Source organism: Anas platyrhynchos, chromosome 1, assembly GCF_047663525.1.
Source record: "Anas platyrhynchos isolate ZD024472 breed Pekin duck chromosome 1, IASCAAS_PekinDuck_T2T, whole genome shotgun sequence".
In the NCBI taxonomy this organism is placed as follows: Eukaryota; Metazoa; Chordata; class Aves; order Anseriformes; family Anatidae; genus Anas; species Anas platyrhynchos.
The window spans coordinates 1,662,695-1,688,937 of NC_092587.1; the positions used below are offsets into that span (position 1 = coordinate 1,662,695).

Here is a 26,243-nt window from a genome sequence, read left to right on the forward strand (position 1 = left end):
GGGGGGGGAAGACGCCGAGGCTGGGGGGAGGCCACGCCCCCTGGAGGCGGTGGGCGGGGCCTGGAGGCGGTGGGCGGGGCTTGGTGGTGGGCGGGGCTTGAAGGGGGGCGGGGCTTGAAGGGGGCGGGGCTTTGAAAGGGGGCGGGGGCTGAAGGGGGCGGGGCTTGGGCTGCCTCCGGCCTCCAGGTGGGGCCGCGCTGGGGCTGGGGGGGGCCTGGGGGTAATGGGGGGGTTATGGGGTCATGGGGGGGGCTATGGGGGGGGGTTATGGGGTCATGGGGGGGTTATGGGGTCATGGGGGGGCTATGGGGTAATGGGGGGGTTATGGGGAGGTTATGGGGTCATGGGGGGGGTTATGGGGTCATGGGGGGGGTTATGGGGGTAATGGGGGGTTATGGGGTCATGGGGGGGTTAGGGGGTCATGGGGGCTTTATGGGGGGGTTAGGGGGTCATGGGGGGGTTATGGGGGGGGTTATGGGGTCATGGGGGGGTTATGGGGTCATGGGGGGTAATGGGGGGGTTATGGGGGTAATGGGGTTTTATGGGGTCATGGGGGAGGTAATGGAGAGGTTATGGGGGTCATGGTGGGGTTTCGAGGTTGGGGGGGCGTGGGGGTAATGGGGGGGTTATGGGGACAGGGGGGTTTATGGGGGGGTCCTGGGGGGTAATGGGGGGGTTATGGGGTCATGGGGGGGTCATGGGGGGTAATGGGGGTCATGGGGGGGTTATGGGGGTAATGGGGTGTTATGGGGTCATGGGGGAGGTAATGGGGGGTTTTGGGGTCATGGGGGGGTTATGGGATCATGGGGGGTAATGGGGGTCATGGGGGGGTTATGGGGACATGGGAGGGTTATGGGAACAGGGACATGGGGGGTAATGGGGGCAGTGGGGGGTTATGGAGGTAATGGGGGCGTTGGGGGGTTATGGGGTTATCAGGGGCATGGGGGGGTTCTTGGGGGTGTGGGGGGTTTATGGGGACGGGGGGGAAATGGGGGGATATGAGGGTAATGGGGGGGCTATAGGGGTAATTATAGGGGTAATGGGGGCATGGGGGGGCTATGGGGAGTTTTGGGTTATGGGGGGGTTATGGGGACATGGGGGGTTATTGGGGTATCAGGGGTATGGGGGTATTGGGATTTGGGGGGGTTGATGGGGATGGGGGTGTTATAGGGACATGGGAAGGGCTATGGGGACATGGAGCGGGGTATGGGGGTAATAGGATATGGGGGGGTTGTTATGGGGGTATTGGGGGTTGGGGGGTTACAGGGACATGGGGGGGTACGGGTGGGGACATGGGAAGGGCTATGGGGACATGGGGAGGGTTATGGGGACGTGGGGAGGGCTATGGGGTCAACAGGGGGGGTTGTTGGGTTATGGGGTGGCTTATGGGGATGGGGTGGCTATGGGGCCACGGTGGGTTGGGGCTATGGGGGCGGACTAGGGGGCTGCTCTGAGCCCACGGGGGGGGGGTTATGGGGCTTTTGGGGACGGGGCTTATAGGGTCAGGGCCCTGGGGTGCTGTGGGGCCGATCCCACAGTTCCCCGCCGCCCCCCCCGCAGGATGAGGGGGCGCTGGGTGTGGGTAGGGCTGCTCGGCGTCCCCCTCCTGGCCCTATACCTGCACCTCCCGCCCCCCCGGCTGTCCCCGGAGCTGCTCTCCTGGCGCTCCTCCGGGGCCTTCTTCACCTACCAGGAGCGCAGCATCTTCTACAGAGGTACCCGCGACCCCCTTTTTTTGGGGGAAAAACGGGAGATATTGGGGCTGAAAACCTCATTTTTTGTTTTTTTGGGTTTTTTTTGTCGCCCCCCACCCCAGATTCAGCCGGCGCCGTGGGCAGCTCCGACGTGGTCGTCCTCCTGCACGGCTTCCCCACCTCCAGCTACGACTGGAACAAGGTAAAAAGGGCTCTGCGATGTGGGATCCCTCCTTTCCCGGCACTTTTGGGGCGAAATTTGTGGGTTTTCGTAATTTTTGGGGGTGTTTTTCCCCTCCCTGCAGATCTGGGAGGGGCTGACGCTGCGCTTTCACCGGGTGGTCGCCCTGGATTTCGTCGGGTTCGGCTTCAGCGACAAGCCCGTGAGTATCGGGGCGGGAGGAACCCGTTCCCCTTCACATCCCAAATCCCTTCCTAAAAAAAGAACCCTAAAAAAAAGAACGGGATGTTTTAAAGGTGGGGGGGGGCGAGGAGCTTCCTCGTGTCCCCAAATCTTGTTTTTTGGGGTGCCTCCAAAGCACTCCTGGGTCCCTTTGGGGCTCTACCAACCCCGGACGCCCCGAATGCTCGCAGATCCCTACCCTAAACCCCAAACTCTTCCACTGGGGGCTTTATTTTGGGAGGATTTGGGGTTTTTTGAAGCCCTCACGGCCCCGCTCTGCTCGGCAGCGACCCCATCGCTATTCCATCTTCGAGCAAGCCAGCATCGTTGAGGGGTTGCTGCGCCACCTCGGCCTCCACCGCTATGGGATCAACCTCGTGTCCCACGACTACGGCGACACGGTCGCCCAGGAGCTGCTCCACAGGTCCCAAAAACCCCGTAGGGATCCCCCCCCCGTGCCGCGTCCCCAAAAAGCCAAGTCCCTCTCCTCCTGCTTTTATGGCTGAAAGCGAAAAGGCTGGGATGGGGGGCGTTGGGTTTCGTCCCGAATCACGGCCCCGGGTGGGGGATTTGGGGATCCCGTGCGTCCCATCGCAGCTTTTGGGGTTTTTAAATTCCCTCCCCAAATTTTTCCTATTGAGCCGGGGTGGGGCTGTCCCCAGGTACGAGCACAACCGAACCGGGAGCATCCTGATCAAGAGCCTCTGCTTATCCAACGGAGGTGAGCTCGGTTTTGGGGTGGCAGCGTTTGGAGAGAGGTGACCCGGATGATTTGGGGTTTTGGAGCCCATCGGGGTGGGGTCAGGCGCCTGCCCTCCTTCCCTAATTAATTCCGCCACGGGGAATTAATAAAAAGGATTGCTGAAGGGGAGGAGAGGGGATGTGGCCTCACGGTTCTGCTTTCCGAAATATTTCCAGGTATTTTCCCCGAAACGCACCGGCCCCGGCTCATCCAGAAGGTGAGTGGGGTGGAAAAAATGCTTTTAGGGTTTTAGGATTTGCCCCCCTGGCCGATGCTGAGCGCTTTCTCCCCCTGCCCCAGGTCCTCAAGGACGGGGGCCTCCTGGCGCCCATCATCACGCGGCTGATGAATTTCTTCTTCTTCTCCAGAGGGTGAGTTTGGGGTTTGGGAAGGCAGGAATTGGGGGAATTTGGAAAGGGAGGGATCCCCGGGCTCTGTCCTAGTAGAGATTTACCCCAAATCTGAGTGGCCTCGGTCCCATGAGCTGTTCCCGTTGGGTTGGCAGAACATTTAATAACCACGTGGCTTTCCTCCGCACCCTACAATCCTCCTCTCCCGCATGTGCTCCACCTTATGGGGTCAACAAAAACCCTAAACCACTCCCCATACGACGCACGACCAAATAAATCCCTTCACCAACTATTACGACCCCTTTGGGGTGCTTTTGGGGGATGATTTGTGGCTCCCGAGGGATTCACGGTGTAGGGTTGCTGAGCCATGCGTTAATGGGGTCGCTGCCCTCGTTCCCCGGACCCTCTTCAGGCTTGGGGCCGTTTTCGGACCCTACACGCAGCCCTCGCAGGCCGAATATTGGGATATGTGGGCGGCGGTGAGGACCAACGACGGCCACCTCGTGGTTGACAGGTGAGCCGGGATTTCCGTGGGAGATCTTGGGGTCGGCCCCAGCAGCGCGCCTCGGGGCTTAAAGGGCTGGGTATGGGGTGCTCGGAGCCTCCAGGTGCTTTTTGGGGGCTTTGGGGTCGCTTAAACCCAAAAAAAGATGTGGGGTGTGATGGAGGAGCAGCTGGGAACAGGACGGGGTGGGGTGATGTCGTGTGGTAGGGACAAGAAACTGATGGGGAGAAATCTGGGGGCACGGCTTGAATTTTTGGGGTTTTGTTGACAAGCGGAGCTCAATCTGGCTCTCTACAATTTTGGGGTTTTTGGGAAGACCCCAAGCTGGTGGTGTGATTTTGGTGGGGCTGTTTTTCGTCCTGTTCAGCATGCAGACTCCTCTCCTCCTGCTGCGGGGGCACAGCCAAATCACCAAACGCAATAAGGCCCCAAAAATAAATAAAATCCGGCTCTCCCAAGGGCTCACCGGCCCCCAAATAGCTCCAGAACCCAAAATGCCGTGATTTGGGTTGTTTCTGCTCCTGGGAGGCAGCACCTGGTGGTGTTTAAGATGATCACGACGGGCTTCCCGTCAGTATTTTGCAGTACATCAACCAGAGGAAGAAGCACAGAGAGCGCTGGGTGGGGGCTCTGAAGGCCACTTCTGTCCCCCGTGAGTAGGATTTGGTGTTTTGGGGTTTTTGGGGAGGGGATGTGGGGAATTGGGCCCGTTTCCTGCAGGTGCTGGCTCCTTCCAGTCCCTGTGGGAGCCTCTCGGGATGAAAACGAGGAAAAAAGCTCGAGGAAAAAAAAAAAGCTCGAGGAAAAAAGCTCTTGGGGCTTCTGGTTTGCTGAGGGCTTGGGGCCCTGCTGGAAGTTCCCCGAGCTCCCTCCTGGGGTTTTTGAGTCCAACAATCCTCCCCAGCCCTGTTTTGGGATGTTCTCAGACAATAAAACTTCTGTTTGTGCCGTTTTTTTGCAGTGCATTTAATCTACGGGCCCCTGGACCCTGTGAATCCGCACCCGGAGTTCCTCCAGCTGTACAAGTAAGGCACCACCCCACAGCTGGGGTTTCATTTCGAGGGGGATTTTTGTCTCCCTTTCCATCCGGGCTGGTTTTTCTCCCCACCTGTAACCCACGCAGCCAGGCAGTTGGGAAGCTTAGAAATCCTTCCCTAATTTTAGGCATCAAAGTCCCAATTCTCAGTCGCAGCAATCACGCATTTGAAAATCACATCAGAGAGTTAAGATTTATTGTCTGAGTTGATTTTTTCCTCCTGTGGACCTGAATTAAAGTCCAAGCACGTGGACCAGAGGCCGGGTGGAGCTGTTATAAGATCTTGGGGTTTTATTTTGTGCTAAAACCACGTCACAGACAGCACCCCAACTGCACAGGAGCTCGCTGTGGGTGCTGTGCTTACCCCTCACTGCGTTCTTCCCCCAGAAAAGTGCTTCCCGCGTCCACGGTGTCCGTGCTGGATGACCACATCAGCCACTACCCGCAGCTGGAGGATCCAACGGGCTTCCTCAACGCCTATCTCAGCTTCATCGACTCCTTCTGAGCTGCTCCTCGCTCTCTGGTGACGAGTCAGGCTTCAGGGGCAGGAAAAAAATGATTATTTTTTATCCCCGGATCAATACTTTGCGCTGCTTTGGCTGCCAACCTGCTGCGTGCACACAAATCCTTGGAGCAGCACCAAAAAAATGAGCCTGCAGGGAGGCGTGGACAAAATCAGCCTAAGAGTTAGAGGATGCTGACAGCTCTGACTTGGTAAGGAGAGAAATGCCAGAGAGAAATGCGTGGCAGAACTCCCCTCCCAAGGAAATCACCACCAGCTCTTTCTTCCTCCTTTTCCTTCCCAATCTTTGATAGCTTTAAGCCCAAAAAAGCTGCAGGGTTTTGCAGTGTTACCTGACATAAGGCTCAGAGAGCCGTTAGGCCAGAGTAAAAAGGGAAAAACCTTCACCGCTGAAGTATAATTTCTCTAGACATTGATTTTTGTCTCCATCTCACGCAAAATCTTCAAAAAACTATATTTGCTGCAGGTTTTGGGTGTTTTTTAACTGCTTTGTTTTAAATTTATTAGCAACCTTTAAGAATAAGGGGCTTCTGCTGAGTGAACAGCCCCCGGGGACTGATTTTTCTGAATTGAAGACAGGGAAGCAGACAGAATTAGAACAAGAGTTTTCTATTTTATTAACAGCAGTTCATATGAATTCCAACCACTTGGACCAGTGTTTCTGTTAATAAAAATTAGTTTTGACAAAAATCCAGTTCCGTTTTCTTACCACCTACCTCTTTTCTTTTTCCCCGCTCTACCTCAAGTGGCCCGAGATGCAATAAGTTAGAGGGGAATGTGTAAGTGTCAGGGGGAGGAGAGGACACGGGAGAGGCTCAGTTCCAGCCAGCCACTACTGTAACATCATACAAAATATTTACCAAATCGAGGAATAAAAACTACATGCAGAAAGAGGGGCTGTGACAGCTGGGGGAACGCCCAGCTGGTGGTTTAAGGGATGTTGTTTCCACCTCGGCTGTGGCGCCGCAACGCTCAGCCCACGGAGGCCAGGATGACATCGACGGGGGTTTCTTCCTTGCTCCTGACTGTCACCTGCATGGTGACACCATCTCCTAGCGCCAGCCTCGACCTCACCAGCACGTCGCAACCGCCTCTGTACACACCTGAAGGACAAAAAAAATATATATAAAAATAAACCATTAAAATGTTTGGCACGTTTCTATTATGAGGGGCTCAGTAAGCGATGCAGTTCTAAACCAGGAACAACCAGCCTGGTGAGCGCGAGGCAGATACAGGCTACGGCCAGCTGCAGGGAGGGCGAAGTGACCCCAAAAAATCCCAAAGGTAACAGATTAATGCCTAAATTAGTAACGTGGAGTCAGCACGAGTTGCTGGAGGGCTAGGGAGGTGGAAACGGGCAGAAACCAGGCAGCTGAAGGTCACTTTTAGTCTGGGAAGGCAGCACACTGACTGCAGTTGTGTTTTTGGCTCAGTGCCCCTGCCACGAAGGAAGAACAGACCCAGGTTTATTCCAGAGGGCTTAGAAGCGGTGTTCCTGGAGGCAACATGCTGCAGGATGAGCCATCTCCCACCCCTCTCCAATATTACTATGAAAACAGCCCTGGAGTTACCCATTCTGTGCCTGGAACAGATCCAGCCCTACGGTCAGACCATTATATGCGAAGTCCATCGCAGTTTAACAACTGCACGAAGGTTTTGTGGAGTTCTTAACTTCCAGGGATTGCCCAAAAGCATAAGCCAGGAACACAGCCAACAAATAAAAAGTTGTAGGTACTGCAGGCTAATTTAGGATGCGTCTTCAGAGGCAGGAACTTGAAAACAAGATGTTCATAGGAACCCACTTCCAAAATAACAACTGGCAAGGAACTGAGTTTGGTGTGTTCTCTGGAGGTTCTCTGGAAGGCTTTGCTGCTGTTGCCACAGGCAGAACGCCTCCGTGCTGAGGCACAGAGCCTAGCCCGAGCGCACCCACAGCAGCAGGCTGAAAAATCAGCACCAGCTTCAATCAGCTCACAGCTTTTTAGAGCGAAACTCTCAGAGCAGAAACCCCAAACCCATTCCTCTTCGTTTAGTGAGAATCTGTCTGTATGGGGACAGGGAAACACCGAGCTCAGCAGCGTGAATACGTACCAGCTAAGTAGAGTGTGTGAGAATTTTTGTTCTCTGGCACTTTATCTGATCGCTCGCAGGGCTGCATGCCCAGGAATTTGATGATGTTATTGACAGCTTCTGCATTGAGATCAGAAAAGAAAGTTAGCTCCAGGTCGGCGCCAAGATTTCTGTGAGAACTGGTTCTCAAAGAACATTCTCCAAGCATCCACACAGCTTAATCGTTTTTTCATTCATTATCCTGGTTCACAGCTAACGTGCGATGTCTTTTCTGCTGCCTTAGCCTAGGAACGCACCCTTCCCTTCAACAAGGCTCAGCATGACAGCTCTGCCAAGCTTCTGCTCACTGTGATCCCAAACTGCAACAAAAACCCTCGTCACTGGGACAATGTCACATTAGAAGGCCCCAAATCCTCCTGCTCCTCCTCCTACCACACCAATTATTTCCCCACCATGGCAGATTTAACAGGATTACTATGTGGTCACCAATAAATGAGAGATCATCTCACCATCGAGGGTTTTAATGGAACTCAGCGCAAAGGTTTCTTCTTTCTCAAAGTCGTCCCCCACTTCTTCCCACGCAGCTGCGAAGTTCGGCTTTAAAACCTTCTGGATGTGATCAGCCACTGTCACCTCCAAATCTTCCAGCTGAGCAAAGCAAGGGAGAGTTTCAGCTGCCAGTTACAGGAAGGAACCTCATCTTAGAGAAAGACAGGGGGACAGCAGCATTTTGCCAAGACAACTCAGGCATGCCTGGCTTTAATTTCAGCAGAATTGTACAATAATATGCTAAAAAGCAGAGAAGAAAATCAGCATTTATAGTGGTTATCTGTAAAGCTTAAAAACATACATTAAATTATCAGTGAGACCAAATGAGTGCAAAAAACAGGGCAACTGCTTTTCAAGTCAATTCCATTCTCACCCTTACTGGGCATCCAAGCAGAGAGACTTTCCCACGTCTACCCCCACAAATCTTGTCTCCACAGAACACTAAAGTTAAACAAACTTCTGGCAGAAGCATGTTTTTGGGTAAGGATCTAATCACTCACAAGCTCTGGTATTTTGGAAGCGTTTCAGGCAGACCCCCCCCCATTTTCTCCTACTGGTTTCAGGTCTGGAAGGAAACTGTCAGCCCAATGGCTGGAATTAGCGGCAGGAAAAAAGAAAAAGAATCATGAACTCACCACATACTCATCATCGTAGCCATCTTCTTCCGGCACTCCTGTGTTTGGGTCACAGTCCCGAACGGTGAATTTCATCGTGCAGCTGAAAGTACAAGCAACTGGGGAGGAAAAGGAAAGCCCTTACAGGTTAGTAGCGCAGTTTCTTCTGCCTGAGCCTTTGCTTCCCAAAAAGGATTGAGAAGAAAATAAGTTAGTTTTCCCCCAGGAGATACAGACACAGCAGTGGTCAGAGCACTTCTCAGCTTCACGTAAAATTTCCCTCAGACTCCAAGATGAAGACTAAAAGAGGATCTCAGAGGAGGGAGGAGTATGCCAAGGCCCAGGCCCAATGACTTGCAGGGTGCTGCAGTGCAATCGGTCAGCACTAGCCACCAGCAGAAACCCTGCAAGGATTTCTGACCAGTGGATTACGATCCAAAAGCCACAGTGCAGTGAACTCAGACCAGTTCTGATCTTCTTTGGTTAAAGTGTTAACCAGGAAATCCACCTCACTGATAAGCTGAGGCACGTTAAATCAACTCCAAATCCAATACAGTTCCTTTCACGTGTGAATAAATTAAGAAAGTTTTATGCACAAGAAAATCACTCATTTCTAAATTTCACAGTAGTTTCCAATTCCCTAGGGAAAGGAAAATTTCCATGAGCTGAATTTGCAAAGGCCCAAGCCACCAATCATGTGTCTCCACTTGCATTTTTCTTTTGACAGTCTGTTCCTGAATAATATCAAGCATCCACGTTTTCAAACGTGCTGCTTTCGCTAACTCAAGCTAACAGGTTTAGTTTCCTGTATTACCTGCATGCTCTCCAGTCCTCATTACCACCTAATTTTTAACCACCCGATATCATTAATTAATGATTAATCATTAATTAATGATATCGGGTGGTTAACTTAATGATATCAGGTGGTTATCTAATTAATTCAAAAGCATGCACACTATTCTGCACTAACATAGGTGCTGCATAAATAACAGCAAGTGAGACACATCAGAAGAACAGTGCTAGCACCTCGGTATGCACTCACCAAATCCCACACCCTGAATGTTGTAACACCTGATCTCAAAAAGCTTTTTTTCCCCCTCACAATTTATTTATTCCCTCGCAATCCTTACCTGCAGTGGGGTCATCCTGGGGAATCTGCACGAGGGTGTAACACATGCCTGGCTGGTTGTAGGGCAGGCTGGGTGCTGGGATGCAACAGATCACATCGTAAGCGTCCGAGGGCTCCATCTGCACAGTGACTCTCTCTAACAGCTGATCGTTTAACGTGTTTGTGCAATCAAACTGCAGAAGAATAAATTGAAGAGGACTCAAACGCAGAAGAAACATTTCCAATCAGGTTTTTCCCAAGTCAGTCTCACTGAACAGCTTTTCTCCAATTTTACCAGAATTCTGCACCCTCACAGGGGTTTTTATTTCCCTTACCTGGAAAACAATGTGATTTGTGAACACGTGTTTGATACAACGGACAAAATACTCTGTTTCTGCTTCTGTGAGCTGCACCGGTTCTGAAGACTTGAATAATGGACCCAAGCTCTTAAACTCTGGAATGGCTGCCAGTTGCTCTGCACAGAAAGGAGAAGACAACAACAGACTCTCAGTGACAGGATTGCCCATTGCTCCTGTCTTATTTGTAGCAATCCTCCCCTTGCTTCAAGCACTGGCCACCCACTGATCTCCTCTCGTACCTTGGAATATATCCTGACGGGAAGGAGCAACTTTCTCAGGCTTGCTGGTCACTAAGGCAATCTCTGTGATGAGAAAAGCAAAGAAATCGTGCTGTCAATTCCACAATGCAGTGTTTTAAATGCCTTTATAGCTCCACTAAAAATTCATTAACCTGCAGCATTTCACACATTCTTATCGCTGCCAGCTCCTCACACACACACCAGAGTATTTTTTGCTTGGCATTGTAAGGAGAGAAGAGGAGAGATGTTTGAATCATGATGAAGAAAGGGCACTTCAGTCTGGAACAGCCAGCAAAAAGCTCACTATGCTGACTGCTCCAGCTTCAGTATGACCACAGCCGTGATATATGAGAACAGCAGTGTACAAGACAAGCTGCCATTTCTCAGAAAGCATTAACTTATTTACTCTACGTGACAAGTGACCTGTGTGATTTGAAATTAATGCAGCTCCTATCTCCCATATCTAATAGATAAGAAGGGAAAATGTGAAAGGGGAGAAAAAACACCTTCCCTAGAAAGCTTGTGCAAGGTCAAGATGAGAGAATTATGCAGGACCATGGAAGAAAGCCAGTGAAGTGACTTAGTGCTTCTGGAATGCACTTTTTCAAACATCTGTGAACACACTGATTCTGATGACGTACAAGCTTCCCTCTGACAACAAGATCAGCTGAATGAATAATGAAATCTTGCCAATCTGTATTTCTTTGGAAGAGGCTGTTTTTCCTCTAGCTGTGAGGATCAGGCAGGCTTACCTACACAAAGCCCGTGACATTAAACTGTGAGGCGTTCAGCTGAGTCACCTCTGCCTTGGCCTGACCTTGCTGCGAGGGCAGCAGCCAGTTTGCAGGCATCGAATATCATTACAGCAACACGAATGCTCGCAGTCTTTCCTATTTAAAGGAAGCCTGAGTGTTACCTGCTTTCTGTTCAAAGATTGGTGCAGTAGCCAGGGGAACTGTTTTCATATCAAAGGGTTTGTCGGAAGGCTCCAGCGTATACTGGTGCAGGGCTTTCTCCATTCCAGGAACAGAGACGGTCAACCCTGCAAAGCAGAACCACAGGCAGAAGATTTCAGTTTTAATGCTGAACCTGCCCCAGAATCAACAAGGTGCCAGGGTCTGAAAAAAATTATCAGCATTTCATTTCCATCCCTCGAGATCAGGTAAGGAAACATATTTTAAAAGCTCTTTTCTGCAGCTCAGGCTGCAGAGTAATACTCTTGCATGGAATCTAGTTTACAGCTAAATAGATACGGTTTGGACTTTGGCTAATAAAAAGCTGGTAGAAGTACTTCTGCTTCTCAGTAAACACATACAGAGCCTTGTATACATGCATGTGTGAAGCACTTCAAGACACTGCATAGAATAAAAAAGCTGCTCTGAAGATGACTGAGACTAAGCTGCCATTCCAGAGAGTATTGGAGTCACAACAGTTCACTCGAGAGAAGTTATATTGCAATAAACTTAATCGTTAAATATTTTGCTGCATAATTTCTCTGGCATAAACTCCAATACATTTTTATAACCGGCCCTCACAACAAGATGTGTCATCCGCATTTTGCAACAGAGAAGATGGTGCAAAGGTTAAGAAACTTGTCTCAAGTGAAGGAAGAGGCAACGATGAAAAAAGCCCAACCCATCTTCCTGCTCTATTTACCCAGACAAGCCCTCCTGTGTTTTGCTAAGCCTGCCATTTTCAGTTGACACAAATCCTTCGAGGAAAGCAGTAGTGCCAGAAGAAACACACGGTTCCATTTCTGGTTATTCTGACCTGAGTTACCCCAGATGCATCACAGAAAACTATTCTTACAGCAACTAAGCCCACCCATAATACAGAATGTGTAATAACAGCTCAGACTTCAGGCGTGCATACATCTCTTCCTATCACTGACCGTTAAAAATATAAGCAGCATTCAGGGCTATCTGTCTCTGCTGAAGGACATTCAGGTAGAACGTTGCTCTGTCCCGAACTTCATCGTCGCTGTCCATCATGCACCTGGTTTGGGGAACAAAAAGACAGAAGTCAGCTTGCTCAGGACATTGTAAGCTGAGCTACAAATGGCACTGACCAGGCTGGACTTAATATCGCAGTGATAGTCTGAGCTCTCCTGATGGATTTGGGATTAAAAAAAAACAACAGAAGATGATTGCAAAAATCATCGTGTTAAAGCTGCTTGCTATTTCAGACTGAAAAAATGGCCGTGTGCTCAAATATTCACCTAGTTTTTCCAATTAGAGCAGGTGCCTTATAAAAAGGGATCTTCTCCCCCTCCTAGCAACTCGTTCTGTTTTTTGATTCCACTTTGCTCCAGTCACTTGTCACAGCAGTACTTTGCTTGCACCTACTCTGAGGTTGCCTTTTGCCTGAAGCATTTCATAATTTGAATTATTTATTTCACAACAGAAGTCAGTCATAGCCTGGGTTTCTGGTACACTATAGTGCTACACACAGGAAGAACATGACATTTATGGAATAGATAACTTAGGAAGGTTGAGTGGTCTTCGTATGATGCACACAAACCTGGGGAACTGGAACACCTGAGAGCAGCCACAGACATTTTACTATTTACAAGTAACATGGAAATCTATTTTCTTGCTTCAAAGAGATGTGAAAATACACATGTTTACTAAATCAGTGTACATTTATTACCCAATTAAGGGATTCTCACATCAGATTAACTGTCAGATGATTTTATGACCCATCACATCCTTCATTCACATATAGTCATCGTGTGTTCCCACCAGCCAGGAAGGAAGGCAGCCACCTGCTCAGCAGATCCACCACACATTCTGGCTTGGTCTAACTTGCTTTTATTTTTTGGAGCCAGAGCACCTGGTGTCACCAACACTCAGCACGTACACAGCACAATCAGACCCGCTCACCTCTGCAAAAGCACCAGGATGCTTGGAAGAAGACTCTCATTCTGGGCACCAAACTTTGCCAGCGCGCTTACAGCAGCTGGAAGAGAAAACAGGGAAGCATCAGAGGTGTGAACACTACACGCACAGATTTTCACAGCAGACACGGAGCACTGTGCATACGGTTGTCCTGAAGTTCCAGTTACAAAGGTTGTCACTTCCTTGCCACTAATTCGTTAAAGATATGAAAAGATTAAACTATTTCTGTATTTTCAAAAGGAAATAGTTTGATGTTAGGGACTAACAGGCCAAGGCCTGCTTGACTTCTGCAACCCTGTTCTAAGAGAATCCTCTGCCAGATGAGGTTAGGTCAAGCTCCACAGCTTGTTCCAGTCTTTGACCCCTCTATCCTCAGCAGTGGCTCACACTCCTGGCTATCTTTGTTTTTCACATACAGATACTTCCAGTGGTGGGCAGGGCCAGTGACTCTGCGAGGAGGTGAAACTCCTCAGCAATTATCTAAAGCAGCCTGGCCAAACTACTCTCATTTCAGCTCAGCTTTGCCTTTGAGAAACTCCATATATGCAAGCAGAAAGCTCTATAAGGAACTTCAGTCTTTATGGCCTTAAGAGTTAATAAAAAAGCAGCTGTATGATGAAATATCTGTACAGAGTACGGTCTCAGAGGGATGCTCTTTGTGTGTTCCCAGGTTACAAGTGAGGAAACGGTGACCAGAAGAGCTGCCATCAAAAACCAAACACCAAGGCGACCATACTGTATTTGTCAGCTCATTTTCCTTCCTCCCTCCCAGCAGGGCTTCCACCTCCAACACTCTGGAGATTGAGCCAAGGCCAATACCTCTCCAAAACCAACCCCAAAACGTGAAAAAAGACTGCACACTCCAAAGGGTTTATCATTGAGGCCCTGCAGGAAGGAAGCATCTGTCTGTGTATTGGGTCTGGCAACAACCTTTTTTGGAAGAATCCTTATTTTGTGCACGGGAGATTTCCATGCAAACAGATGACAGGCAGAAGTCAGACATCAAGCCAAATTTTTAGCTCAACTCACCAGCCCTCACAGCCTCGTTCTCCAGCACCACCCTGTTGAATATGAAGCGGATGTACTTGGATGGGGACGGAGTCCTCGGCCCCTCTTTTCCCAGCAGGTGCAAGATCTTTGTGGCTAGGACGGTATGTTCACAGTCTTCGATGAACTCGCAGAGGTGAGCCAAGCCAGATTCTTTACTCTCGGGATTTTCCTCGATGATGCTGATTATGCAGTCCACAATGGCTCGCTTGTACTCGAAGCCACCCTGGGAAGAGCAAAGCAAGGACACTCACCCAGCAGGCAGAGCTCAAGCTGCAGTGCTATGCAGTTCCCCTCACGCTTCAATTCTTTCCATTGAGGAAAACAAAACATTTGTACACAAACAGAGAAGAAGAGATGGGCTGGATAATCTAATAGGGTTTTCCCAGTCCCCATTGGCCAGTACAGGCACATCATCTGAGAATTCCTTCAGGTTGTTTTTTTAATGTACCAGCTCTAATCCATAAGCGCATTTCAGACAGGTCTGACCCACAACATAAACAAGGTCTTGGTAATCACTCAGGCCCCAGCATTGCTGCGTACCCACTGGTGCAAGGACAGAGACCCTTCACACCACCAGAGCTCCCTGCCAAAAACTACACAGAATGTTTCAAACCTACATCATCCCTGAGCATATTGGAGAGGAAGGTCATCATGACGCTGTGCTTCCGAGGGTATTTCTGGCACAAAGCACTGATGGCCTGCACTACCACTACCTGCAAAACAACAGAGAAGGACGTTAGGCACAGGCATTTGCTTTTCCAAGAAGAGCACAGGCTTCTCCCTATCTCAAACTGTCACTTTGACAGATTACATTCTTGCACAGGAAGGATAAAATCTGGTGGTGGACTCTCAGCATGGATCGTTAACAGCTCTATGCTAGCACGCTGCAAGACTTGGCTGCGCTCGAGGGGCTGTATTCAGATGTTGTATGGCAATTCAAAGGCCCACCCCTCCCTCTGCCCAGTGCGAATCCTGATTTAATTTTAATTTAATTAGTTACATCCTGGCACTAAAGCTCTTTGCAATTTCAAAGCTATCTAAAACTTGGTTCTTTTGCTCATACAGACAGTTCAGACCACCGTAAAATAGCAGACAAGGACTTTGCAGGCATGCTGTGCTCCTCAAGGTATCTCTGCAGTGTAAGAGGGACAGGTACAGATCAACAACCATCCTTAACCACATTATCACCTGAATTTACAGTGATTAAACAAATTAGTAGTGTGAACTGTAAGTTTCCTATCAGACTGAGGTCATACAGACTTGATTAAGACATTTAAAATCCCTCTCCAGAGGCAACCAGAAGATGGTACGAAGTTTTACAGGAGACTGCACAGGAGCCAGGAATCTACCAAATGATGTTCATCCTTTTTCAGAGTGGAGGGAAGAAATGGAAAAAGTGTATTTTGACAGTTGGAAAACACAAAACCACATCTTCCGAATTTCAAGTCGGCTTTGCTCTGTTAGACTAAGTCACTGAAGGATTAAAAAGTGGGAAAAGCTTCATAAAAACAAGAATGGGAGAAAAACCTGCAGCTGGAAAGAGGAGAGGCCTCCAATGCCACACCTTAAACTCATCTGATATTTCTGACACGAAGGAAGAGATCTGTTTCATGAGCCTGTCTACACTGCTCTCACTCCCTGTCTTCAGCAGCGTGGTGATGGCGAGGGTAGCAATACTGCGGTTGGAGTCCGTGATGAGGTTTTCCAGGTCCAGGTTGCAAGCAGTGACTGCAGATGGATGCTTCATGGCCACCTGTAAAGGAAACAATTTTAAAAGTTATGTGAGAGCAGCGCCACCCTGCAGAATTCAGAGCTTTCAGTGGAGCAAGTATCAAAGTCCCTGTTTTTTCAAGCACTGCTCTGTTCCACAAGGACTGCAACTAAACCTATATCATGTGCTGCTGGCATGATGCAATCAATGCATTTTGATTTCGGTTTGCATTTTTGTTTCCGTTTTTGAAATGAACTCTTCTAACTTAAAGTTACAGCTCATGGGTTTGTCAGTTGCATAACTTGACCCACGTGTTGCTCTACTTCTGGTGTAGCGTGCTGCTCTGAAACCACAAGGTGATTTCCTTCACAGACACCCTATCCACACTTCCCACGGCATTAAATAGCAGGGGTTCTGCTTCTTTATACAGCTGAGAGGTTATCCAGCTACAGCTTGTTATAGCCCTGTGGTCTGGAAATGAGCAAACAGAGCTTGAATGAAGAAAAGATTTCTGTCACCCCAGGAAATTTGGCACAGAAAAGCCAATCCTCCAACATAGAATATTTTGGATTACAGTAATCACATGAGCAGTTGCTGGTTTAGGTAACACACCATTAGGCACTGAAATCTGGCTTCCTCTGATGCCCAGAGACTTATGCTTGTTTAGAAGATCTTGGAAGCACTCACTTTATTAAGGGTCCGTACAGCTGCGTATCTCAAGACAGGTTTGGGAGAACTGCAGAAAAGCTGCAGCACTGAAAATAAAGAATCAAGAGAAGTAAGCAACAACAAAATATTACGGAGAAGAGGCTGCTTAACAAAAACTGGCTTCCAGTACTGCCCCTTCAGAAGAAGAGAGCCCTTATGCCCATACTAGATGAGGAAAGAGTTGCCTTGTGCCAGCACTTTGATATTGAGAGGTGCAAATAGAGTCAGAGATCAGCACAGCAGGAAAGCAAACACGGTCTCTTTCTAGGAAAGGGAGCGGAGAGGGAAGTCTGACGTATCCGCATTCAACTATGCAGATGGCATGCTAAGCATTCGTGCAGCTCCCTATTAATAACTGATTTCTAGTTTCAACCGCTAATTAAGATCAACAGCAAATTAAAAAAAAAAGCTTGTTTTTCATCTTATAACAATAACAGGCTGTTTGTATAGTAGTTAGTGACACATCTTTGTTATCAAATTCTCCTCTACCTTCCCTCCCACCTTCCCTTGCTGCTGCTGGAAGAGGGCAAGCATCACCCTGTGCCACCTCTCCTGTCCCTTCTCTAAAGCTCTGGATGAAGAGGAAAAAGGGATCAAGTTGTTTCCCATCCAGAAGCCCCCTAAACTTGGGAAGAATCAGAAAATTTAGGTTTTGAGTCCAGTACTCCAGTTATGCCGTACTGTCTCTATACCGTGTTTCACCGCCCTTTCTTTCAGCCATGTCAGCAGCACAGAGGACTCTCGGACCAACCTGAAACAGCAGGTGCCAGCTCCCTCGCTGTGCAGTTTGGCAGGTGGATGATTGCAGAAGCAGCTTCATAAATAACCATTTCGTGCTTATTCCGCAGACAGCTCTCGATGAAGTCGAAGAGTGGACTTTCATGTCTACAAAGAGATGACACCTCACATTGAACTGCATGCAATCATTAATGCTGCATTCCTAAGAACTTGACAGAAAGCACAGTTAGTGCACAGGGTCTCATGTTTCTGGCACTGCCTAACCCATACTTGAGCAATAAATTTCCAATTTACTATTTTACTATTCTTTTTTAATTTATCTTCTACAAGCCTGAACTCCTGCACTCTACAAATAAATACTTTGTGGTTAATCATGTATCGCACACCACTAACAAAAATTTTTCACTGATAAAAAATTTCATCAGGAGGTTAATTCCTCAGATAACTCCTCTGCTAGTATGAGATCAGAATAGAGTTTTCCTTTTGTTTTTATCACCGTAATATAGATAGATCCTTACTCAGTCTGAAATACAACTAAGGAGGCAAAGTACAGAACACTCCTCCCCTCCAGAGATTATTCTGCAGTTTTAGCCGTGCTGTCAGGTGAGTTCTGGTGTGGTGCCAAAACAAAAATAAGAACACCACACACAAAACTCACAGACAAACTGCTACTCAGTTCAGTCTAGTGTTCTGCTTTTACCTGTGCTTCATTTTTAACATTACAGTTCTGTGTGTAGACTTCCACGTACATAAAAATAAATAAAGCAAGTTTCCTAGCTACTATTTACCTGAAACGACAATTAATTTTGTAATTCACACCTTGCTTCTTACTCACCCCTCTTCAGATTCCTTCAGGAGTTTGCTCGCAATTCGGATCAGCATGCAGTACGCAAACTGGGATTTCAGTCCGGATTTGGTGAATTTATTCAACATTTTGGTAACTGCGAGGCGATCATTTTTTCTAAGGTGATAGAGCAGTCCCAGAGCGTGGTACTGTTAGATCAGAAACAGATGTGCACAAGAACACATGAAGATATTAAATGCATCACACAGTTGGAAAAGACAGATCATCAGCCCTCTTCTGTGTCTTCAAATTGCTATTTCCTAGCCCAAGTACCTGTTAACCTCAAATGATCCAAGTTTCCTGACAAATAACAAAGACCTGCTGTACTTCCTTTCCTTTCCCGTCTACCCTCAAGAAAGCCTCAACGCATTTCTAAAGATCAAAGGAGTCATGAAGTTAGTTTACTTCACTTTCTCCCCATTAAACATGAGAACTTCAAGGGCTTCAGCTTAACTACGATACACAGTAGCATTTGCTTTTCTAGTATACTTAATATCCAGGGTACCCCAAGCCCTTCAAATCACAGCTGAGCACATAAAAATCCTTGAGACATTTATGTTTAAGGTACAAAGAACCATTTCCAATTGCTTGCAGTGTTTTGTTTTTTTTTGTTTGTTTGTTTTGTTTTCCATGAGACTGATTCCCAGTAAAGCTTAATGAAGCTGCTAACTGGGCACAAACAAAGCTGGAATTGTGGATTTGTTTCCAATTGTTAGCCATATATAAATACTGTCATTTCCATAACTGTTTTGATTATTTATACAAAGATTTTGCTAATAGGGCTATCACAGGTATTTGGGCTATTCCCTGTGGTCCTGCAACAACTGGTGAATTTTATGAAGGCCAAGACAAAAGATGCTGGTATTCTGGAAAGCAGTGAGATTTGTGAAAACTCAGATTTAAAGCCCTTCTTCCACAATACCTATTTGTGAAACCTGTCTGTAGCATTCCAGCTATCAAAAGGCTCGCAGGGAAAGGGCAGAGGATTGCACTAAAGAGCCACTTATTGTATTGCACTGCGATTGTGAAGGAATTAATGGTTTTTGAAACAGTGGAATCATTTCCCTCAAAACAAAACCATTGTTTTTAAAAGAATAAGGAAAAATGAATACCAGTTCCTTTTTCTAAAGCTATTATAAGAACTTCCAGAACACCATTAAAACCTTGTAGTGTTTGCAGTTTCCTGGGGCAGCCCCCTGAAACGTACCTGTACCATAATGTTGTCACTAGAAGCTGCTTCTTGAGCCTCGTTGATCCACCGTTTGACGACATCGTAACTGATCTTCATCATGTGCTGGAAGAAGCCACAAATTGAGACTGCAAACAAGCTGTTATCAGAAGCACCGTGAAGTATCATGAGCCTTGTTTTGCAGTTTCACTACTTCAAGATCATCAATTGCTTTATTGCATGCTACTGGGAACAAAGATTAACTCCCAGATTACATAATGGGACACCTGTTTCAATGAAGCTAGAAGTAGCTCAGAAAGATTTTGTTTACGTCCAAAGCAGACAAAAGACAAAACCAGGACAATCTATCTACCTGCTGCTAGTTCAGGAGGAACTCTTCAGTTGTCAGTATTAATACAGCTTCCCTTGCACCCCTGGGGTCTCACACAAGCCCTATTCTACCCTATCAGCTAAACTTCTTAGCTCCCGCTTTTTATTATTATTTTTATTTATTTCCCAGTGCAACCAGTCTTGTTATGTAAAAGCCAGCTGCTTTTACTTTCTGTTGCATAACTCAAACGCTCTTTCAGTCATCATTGTTAGTTCTTTCCCAACACAGAGCAGGTTGCTTTAACTTACTCTCAGCAAAATGATAAGCACTTTTATGGCTGTCAGTGTGCCTGACGTTTAAAAAGAAAGACAAGTCCCTCCACAAACAAATTAATGTTCCACATTAACTACACGCAGAGATGACCAAGCACTTTGTGCTTGAGCGATGCAATCAAAGTACTTTAAAGCAAGAGAAGATTAAGGAAGGAGCTAGAGAGGCTACTTGAGACAAAGGAAACTCCATTGCTGCTATTTATGTCTATTTTCCAGTGAGAAGACAAAGAGGAGCCCTATCAAAGGGAAGGGAGACGAAGAAAGAACAAAACAAAAGCCAAGCAAAGCTACACATGCAGCAGACCCACAACACAAGGCACAGATTTACAACAATTAACTGCTGCACTTACCAAGGAAGACACCAGTGCAGAACTTGACACACTGGGGACTTTGTCCACAATGGCTTGTTTCATGTATCTCTCAATGGCTTGTAACATCGTACCCTGTGAGAAGAGGGGGAGAAAAAGCATTGATGCTCAACCCCTGGTGGCTGAGTATAAATGCTTAGACAAAAACAAATGTACAACATGTTCAAAAAGCCCTCAGAAAAATGTTTCACCTAATTCTAAAAACTCAAGGGAGACATCAGTGCCCACTCCTGAAGATTCAGTGACACAAAGCCTACAGCAAGGCAGTCTCAGAGCAGAAACCAAAACTCCATAGCTCCTGATCTTTAATTCCATCTTTACAGCACTACAGCTCCAGAGCCTTCACATCAGCACAGGGCTTCGGAGCAGTCCTCCCTGAAGTGGAAGTTCCCTTTTTACTTTAAGAAAGCACCCTGCCACAGAGTAGTTTATTTTATTTTAAATACACTTTTAATCTCTCCAACAGAAGTGTTTTGTACTTACGTCAGTGATCCTGCACAGTGCTCTGATGGCTGGGCCTCGGTAAACATCTTCCTTCCCTGTCATGTCTTTGGTCAAACTGAAATAACCAAAGACAACCTGTTAACACTTCTGTAGTATCTCAATGTCTCAGTCCTTTTGCAACATCTCGTTTACCTATCCTTCAAGCTGTTACCACGTAACTGCTAAGATACAGTATTGGCTAGAAACAACTTAATTAGTTATTTGAAAATTATTAACATCAGATTCTATAGAAATACAGAGCATTAAAAAGATATGTAGTCCATAAAATTGCTCTGCCGTAGAATCAGTTTATTTAGCACAGCCGTTCTTCTTTCTACCTCATTAAATTTTGTTTGCTGAACAGCTACAGTCAACAAAAATTCTCGCAAAAACTCTCTCTGGAATTTGTTCTCACAACAGCTGTCACGTCTACTCTGCAGTGATAAAAATTAATAGTTCAGTGCTGGAGCGAACTGAGTTTTGCTGTTTTCCATAATTGCTCTCACGGCAAAGTGAAACAGAAACCACACGTTCAAAACATCAGACAAACAAGCAAAACGAATCAGCTTCGTAACATCAAAGCAAAAGCATCAGCACCAATGAAGTGGAAGAAAAAAGAAAACAAAAAAAAAGTAACAAGCTATTAATAAAGTGTATATACATTTTTCATTGTTTTTTAAGGAAGGCATAACAACACAGGAGGAAGAAATTAACACCTCCTATGTGGCATGGAACAACTTGTTTTCCCTTGCTGTATCCTTGCACAATTACAGAAAACCCTAGTGGCTAAAACAAACATGTCAAGATGTAGCTACTTGTTTCAGAGCTCTGATAGGGTAACTGCAGAAAAATCTGTACCTGCTTGTGACAATGATGACATCCTCAGAAATATTGGCCATCTCTTTGATTGTAAGGTAACACATTCGTCTAAGGGTTTGCTGTGAAAACAAATTGCAGAAAGCCATTCAACTCACAGGCAAGCATGAATAAGCACTTCCTGTAAGTTTTAGAAATAAACCGGACAAGTACACCCTCTTCCCCGTGTCCGTACAAAGTCACAAGCACACAATAAAACCCTGACTGAAAACTGGACACTGCTCTTATCTCCCACTATCAAACAAATCAGGAAACTAAGAGATGTCTTACAAAATGACAGGACTAATGGAAAGAAAATCTGTGTGTTGTTTACGAGTGAAGCGGCACACCAAGTCTACACACAGAAACCTCACAATTATCAGCCAAATGCTTTAAAACTTCCTTTTTTATTGAGAAAGAAAAACAGAGATATGCAAAGAGCACTCACATTTTAATTCTTTGAAAGCAGAAGACATTTTTGCATTAAAGAAAAAAAAACACAATGTGGATATGACAGAGGTCACAGAACACATTGTGTTTCCAAAATTTTCATTCTATCTTTTGACAGTTACACACGGGACTCTCTTCAGACAAATCTCCCCCAAACTGAAGTGCTAGCTCATTCTAACCAACGTGAATGAAATCCAACCCACAAAGCATATTCTGCTAAGTTCTACACCCTCTGCAGAAGAGATCAGAAAAGGACTTTACATCGGACAAAACCCAAAGCTTACTCCAATATTTTTAGGATGTTGTAATGCCTCTATTGCATGTTGATTAACAAATACAGCAAGCCGTTAGGGAACAGAATCACCTGAGCTACAAGCAACTTTTTAACTTCTGTTTTGAGATCCGAGCAGCTGCAGATTATTTGCAAGCATAAGAAACATTCATAAAGTTATACAGATTGGTATACTAAACCTTTCTGTCATTATTCACATTCTTTACAACAGGAATTCAAAATAAACCACCAAAAGCAACCTGCAGAAGGAGCTGCGTGTCACTGCAGCCATTTCAGTCATTTGTTTCCCAACAGTGAATTGCCTTCAGCAAGTGGTTTGCTCACCTCACCCTCCTCCCACAGCCCAGCACTCAACTGCTTTGTAATTACTGCAAGCAAAAACTAAGGAGGCAGAAAGCGTTAAACGCCTGGCACTTACATCATTAGACTGAAACAATCTAGTCATTGCGAAAAAAGCTTCTGTGGCTTCAGTGGTTCCAAAGTGTTCACCCTGAAAAAAGAGTAAGAGATATGAGAGGGAAAAAAAAAAAAAAAAGTATCATTATCCAGTAACCTCCACCTTAATTCCCACCTCAAACACCTACTCACATCCCAACAATCTTTTTCTTGAAAGACTTCTTCCTCACGTGAGGAGCAGTCCCTCCCTCGCCTCATTTCCCAGGGAGTAAGGCCAACACTGGCACTGTTACCCACTTGGCTTCAGTGAGTGTCACCCACAGCTGTACAGGGACACAACAGTCGGCCCCATAACCTCTGGTCCCTCTTTGGAGGTTTGTGTGTCAGCAGCTGGCTTTGCACCACGCTTCTTAACCACATGGATGCCCTTGCTTAAGAGGCACCTACTCGAAGATGACTGGTGTCAATAAAGAGGGAGCTGCACAGGTCATCCCAAGCAGCAGTAACCCTGTGTCAATAGCACCTGGCTCAGGCCACGTAGGCAGGAGACTTTTGTGATTACCCAGAGTAAAATTCCTTTCCTTACCACGCTTCCAATTGCTTCCAATTTCCCCACGAGCAAAATGACACCTTGTTTTCTTATCTCACCTCAGTTATTCCTACTTTAGGCAGGCAACCGCAAACGACTCTTAATTGCTCAATGACACTGAATACAACCAAACAGCAGCTCTCACTTGGCACTCGGAAAATATTTAAAAGCTTCAGGGACACACACATACCTCACCTTAACCAGAAAGGGATGCATAATACTATAGCATAAGCACTCTCTTTCTTAAAGCCTACCCCCTGAGTCTGACAGGAATTATAAAACCTCTTTCACAATGAAAATTATCAGAAACGAGCCTTGGGAACACGCACTCTGGCTGGCAAGAAACGATCATTACCTGGTTCAGCAAGTAAAGGATCTTGGTAAGTATGTGCAGGCATCTTCGTGGGTTTATGGGGGTCTCATTAAAGATACGCGCCTGCAAACACAGCACAAATACTGTATTACACTATAATCCAACACCAACAATTTGTCCTTCACCATAAAAATTAAAGCCGTTTGCTTTCAACCGAGCAGCTTATAACTTCGTTATTCTAAAATGTGTCCCAATGAACATATTTTTGGTGTCCAGTTCAAGCGTGGCTATCTCTTGTGTCTCAACAAGAGACAATGACTCAGTTTACTATTTGGTACTAACTAAATAATTTAAAATAAAAGCATAATCTATAAAACTTCAACTCTTCTCTCCTTAGCATCTGTAGCCCAAACACTACTTAGTACTAATCTATGGGTTAGAAAATTAGAAAATTGAAATTAAGCTCCTTCTTGTTGCTGTCTGTATCCCCAAAAAACTGTTATTTAACCACATATTCACCTCATCACTTCAGGGAACACAAGGAGAAACAGGAAGACCCATAACACAGTATATTGAATGAGAATAGGAAATCAGGCAGAGCATCTCTTCAGAAAGCTCTAATTGCCATACAAAAAAAAAAAAAAAAGCTTAATTAACTCTGATTTTAAAGCAGCTATCCAAACTTTGCTGTTCACTTTGCCTGCCAGTTCCTCCTCAGGCTGCTAACCCCTTCCGATCAGAAAGGGTTAAGTTACTGTTCATACCTCCTGCAGCACAGCGCTCTTCTCCAAATGCTGGAAAGGATTAGAGCCACTCCCTGGACAACAAGAGAGACCTCTCAATTAAAGAAATGTATCCATAACAGCGACAATAAAAGCAACAGAACCATACATGCAGGAACAGCTCCTAAACTTTAGAAAAACGCCTCAATGCTACAGTGACATCCCTCTTTGAATAACTCATGTTCCCCAACAACAGCTGTGAATCCACCTCCTTAGGCTGCATATTCAGAGCTACAGGAAAAAATGGGTGACAGGATTTAAACATAGCTGGAGGGTGAGGGAGAAAAGTATTAACCACTGAAGTAGTTAATAACGGTCATTTCATATAAAGATATTTGTTCTTTTTTTCTCCTAGCCCCCCCTACTTTATTCCTTCAGACACAGAGAGCACCAAACAGAGCAGGATGGGGCTGCTGCTCAGGATCTATAAGACAAATACACCACTAAGCAGGGCTACACAGCAAGCTCTGCAATCAGCCTGGCCACAGCACATCACAAAACCACCGCTCCAAGACTTATCTCCATGCTGTAACTTCTTAAGCTTTTAACCACCCAAATTCAGAGGGTGGGAAGTTACCTAGTGGCTAAAACTCAAATCTGCAGGAGGACTTCAAAAATATTTGTGGGGAGAGGGAGATAGCGGATGGACAACGGGATGGGACATGGCATGAGGCTCAAATCCATCTCGTGTCCATTTCAACTCCTGTGCCCCGTTTGGAGGGGCCAACTATTGCATATCTAGTGTCTAATACAGTCTGAATCTCTGCTGGGAAGCAGAGGGAAGCCTTTAGTTTCAGAGGTGGTTAAGCGGGACCATCTTCTCTTTGAGATTTCCGAAGAGCGCTGATGTTTCACTCTGAGCTTAACTCTGCTCTGAATGCACTGAACTTCTTGCAGGTGGCATTTCTCTGCGGGCAGCACACTGACAGCAAAAACACCCCTCAGAACCCCTGCTGCACACACACACAGACCCCTTCAAACCCTGCTCTTGATCCTTTTCCTCCAATAAGCACTTTTTAATGTTGAATTCCCTCTCCTCTCACCCCTCACACCCCCAGCAGAGGGGAACTGGGACCGGCACGACACCCAACCCCACCGCCCACAGCTCGGGGCCTGTAACGGGGCAGCCTCAGGGCAGCACCAGCTCCTCTCTGCCCCCTGAGCCCCGACCTGCGCCTCAGGGGCTCCCTCACCCCCTGAGATGCCCGACCGCGGCCCCCCGAGCCCCCAAACGGCCGCAGCCGGCCAGGGGCTGGGGCCCGGCGAGAGGAAAGCCGGTAACGGCGGCACGGAGAAACCCAATCCCCTCAGTTCGCACGGCCCCGGGGCTCCTCAGAGCCGCTCCCTCAGGGACCCGCCGCCCACCCCCGCTGCCGCCCCGCCGGACCGGGCTCCTCGTCCTTCTTGTCCGCCTTCTTCAACATGGCGCCGCCACCATCGCCGCCTCAGCGCCTGCTCCCGCCCTCTCCCCCCTTGCCGCCTCGCAGCCCGCGATCTGATTGGCTCCCGGGGACGCCACTCAAAGCTCTAAGCCATTCAGGGCCGTCCGTCGCTCCAAGCCACGCCCCCTCCCTGCTGCGGAGGGGTCGGGGCAGGGACTGAGCTTCTCGCCCCCCCCCAGTCTTAAAAGAGCCGCGGCCCCATTTTGTGAGGGGGTGTTGGACCCCCCCCGACTGACAGACAGACAAAAAAAAAAACAAATAAATATCTGAGCCCCTTAACAAAATAACGAACCCACATTTTA

At 47.1% G+C, this 26,243-nt stretch overlaps 2 protein-coding genes across 5 annotated transcripts; one reads left to right on the plus strand and one right to left on the minus strand.

The window, feature by feature from the left end:
• The first annotated feature begins 124 nt into the window (after positions 1–124).
• Positions 125–5,551, plus strand: MEST (mesoderm specific transcript). 3 transcript variants are annotated; one of them, XM_027461531.3, is made up of 12 exons: positions 125–186; positions 1,561–1,715; positions 1,817–1,896; positions 2,000–2,077; positions 2,385–2,521; positions 2,760–2,818; positions 3,016–3,056; positions 3,140–3,210; positions 3,602–3,703; positions 4,270–4,346; positions 4,656–4,719; positions 5,118–5,551. In XM_027461531.3, exons 2-12 carry the CDS (start codon positions 1,562–1,564, stop codon positions 5,233–5,235), a joined length of 981 nt encoding a protein of 326 aa, XP_027317332.3. In that variant the 5' UTR covers positions 125–186; position 1,561; the 3' UTR covers positions 5,236–5,551. The 3 variants fall into 3 exon arrangements, with proteins under 3 accessions (XP_027317332.3, XP_071895560.1, XP_071895546.1); XM_072039445.1 differs by having other exon boundaries at positions 182–220; XM_072039459.1 differs by lacking the exon at positions 3,602–3,703 and having other exon boundaries at positions 5,118–5,382.
• Positions 5,552–5,846: 295 nt separating this feature from the next.
• On the minus strand, positions 5,847–26,000 carry COPG2 (COPI coat complex subunit gamma 2). Of its 2 annotated transcripts, none has more exons than XM_027461506.3 (24): positions 25,887–26,000; positions 24,482–24,534; positions 23,760–23,840; positions 22,838–22,909; positions 21,681–21,760; positions 20,823–20,898; positions 20,322–20,414; positions 19,348–19,434; positions 18,132–18,289; positions 17,310–17,443; positions 16,538–16,605; positions 15,704–15,892; positions 14,757–14,852; positions 14,119–14,362; positions 13,075–13,150; positions 12,084–12,187; positions 11,109–11,234; positions 10,193–10,255; positions 9,930–10,069; positions 9,617–9,788; positions 8,508–8,605; positions 7,833–7,971; positions 7,345–7,443; positions 5,847–6,356 (listed from the first exon to the last, which is right to left on the minus strand). In XM_027461506.3, the coding sequence occupies exons 1-24, from the start codon at positions 25,921–25,923 to the stop codon at positions 6,226–6,228; spliced, it is 2,616 nt and encodes an 871-aa protein (XP_027317307.1). In that variant the 5' UTR covers positions 25,924–26,000; the 3' UTR covers positions 5,847–6,225. The 2 variants fall into 2 exon arrangements, with proteins under 2 accessions (XP_027317307.1, XP_027317313.1); XM_027461512.3 differs by having other exon boundaries at positions 25,865–25,960.
• Between the last annotated feature and the right edge of the window lie 243 nt (positions 26,001–26,243).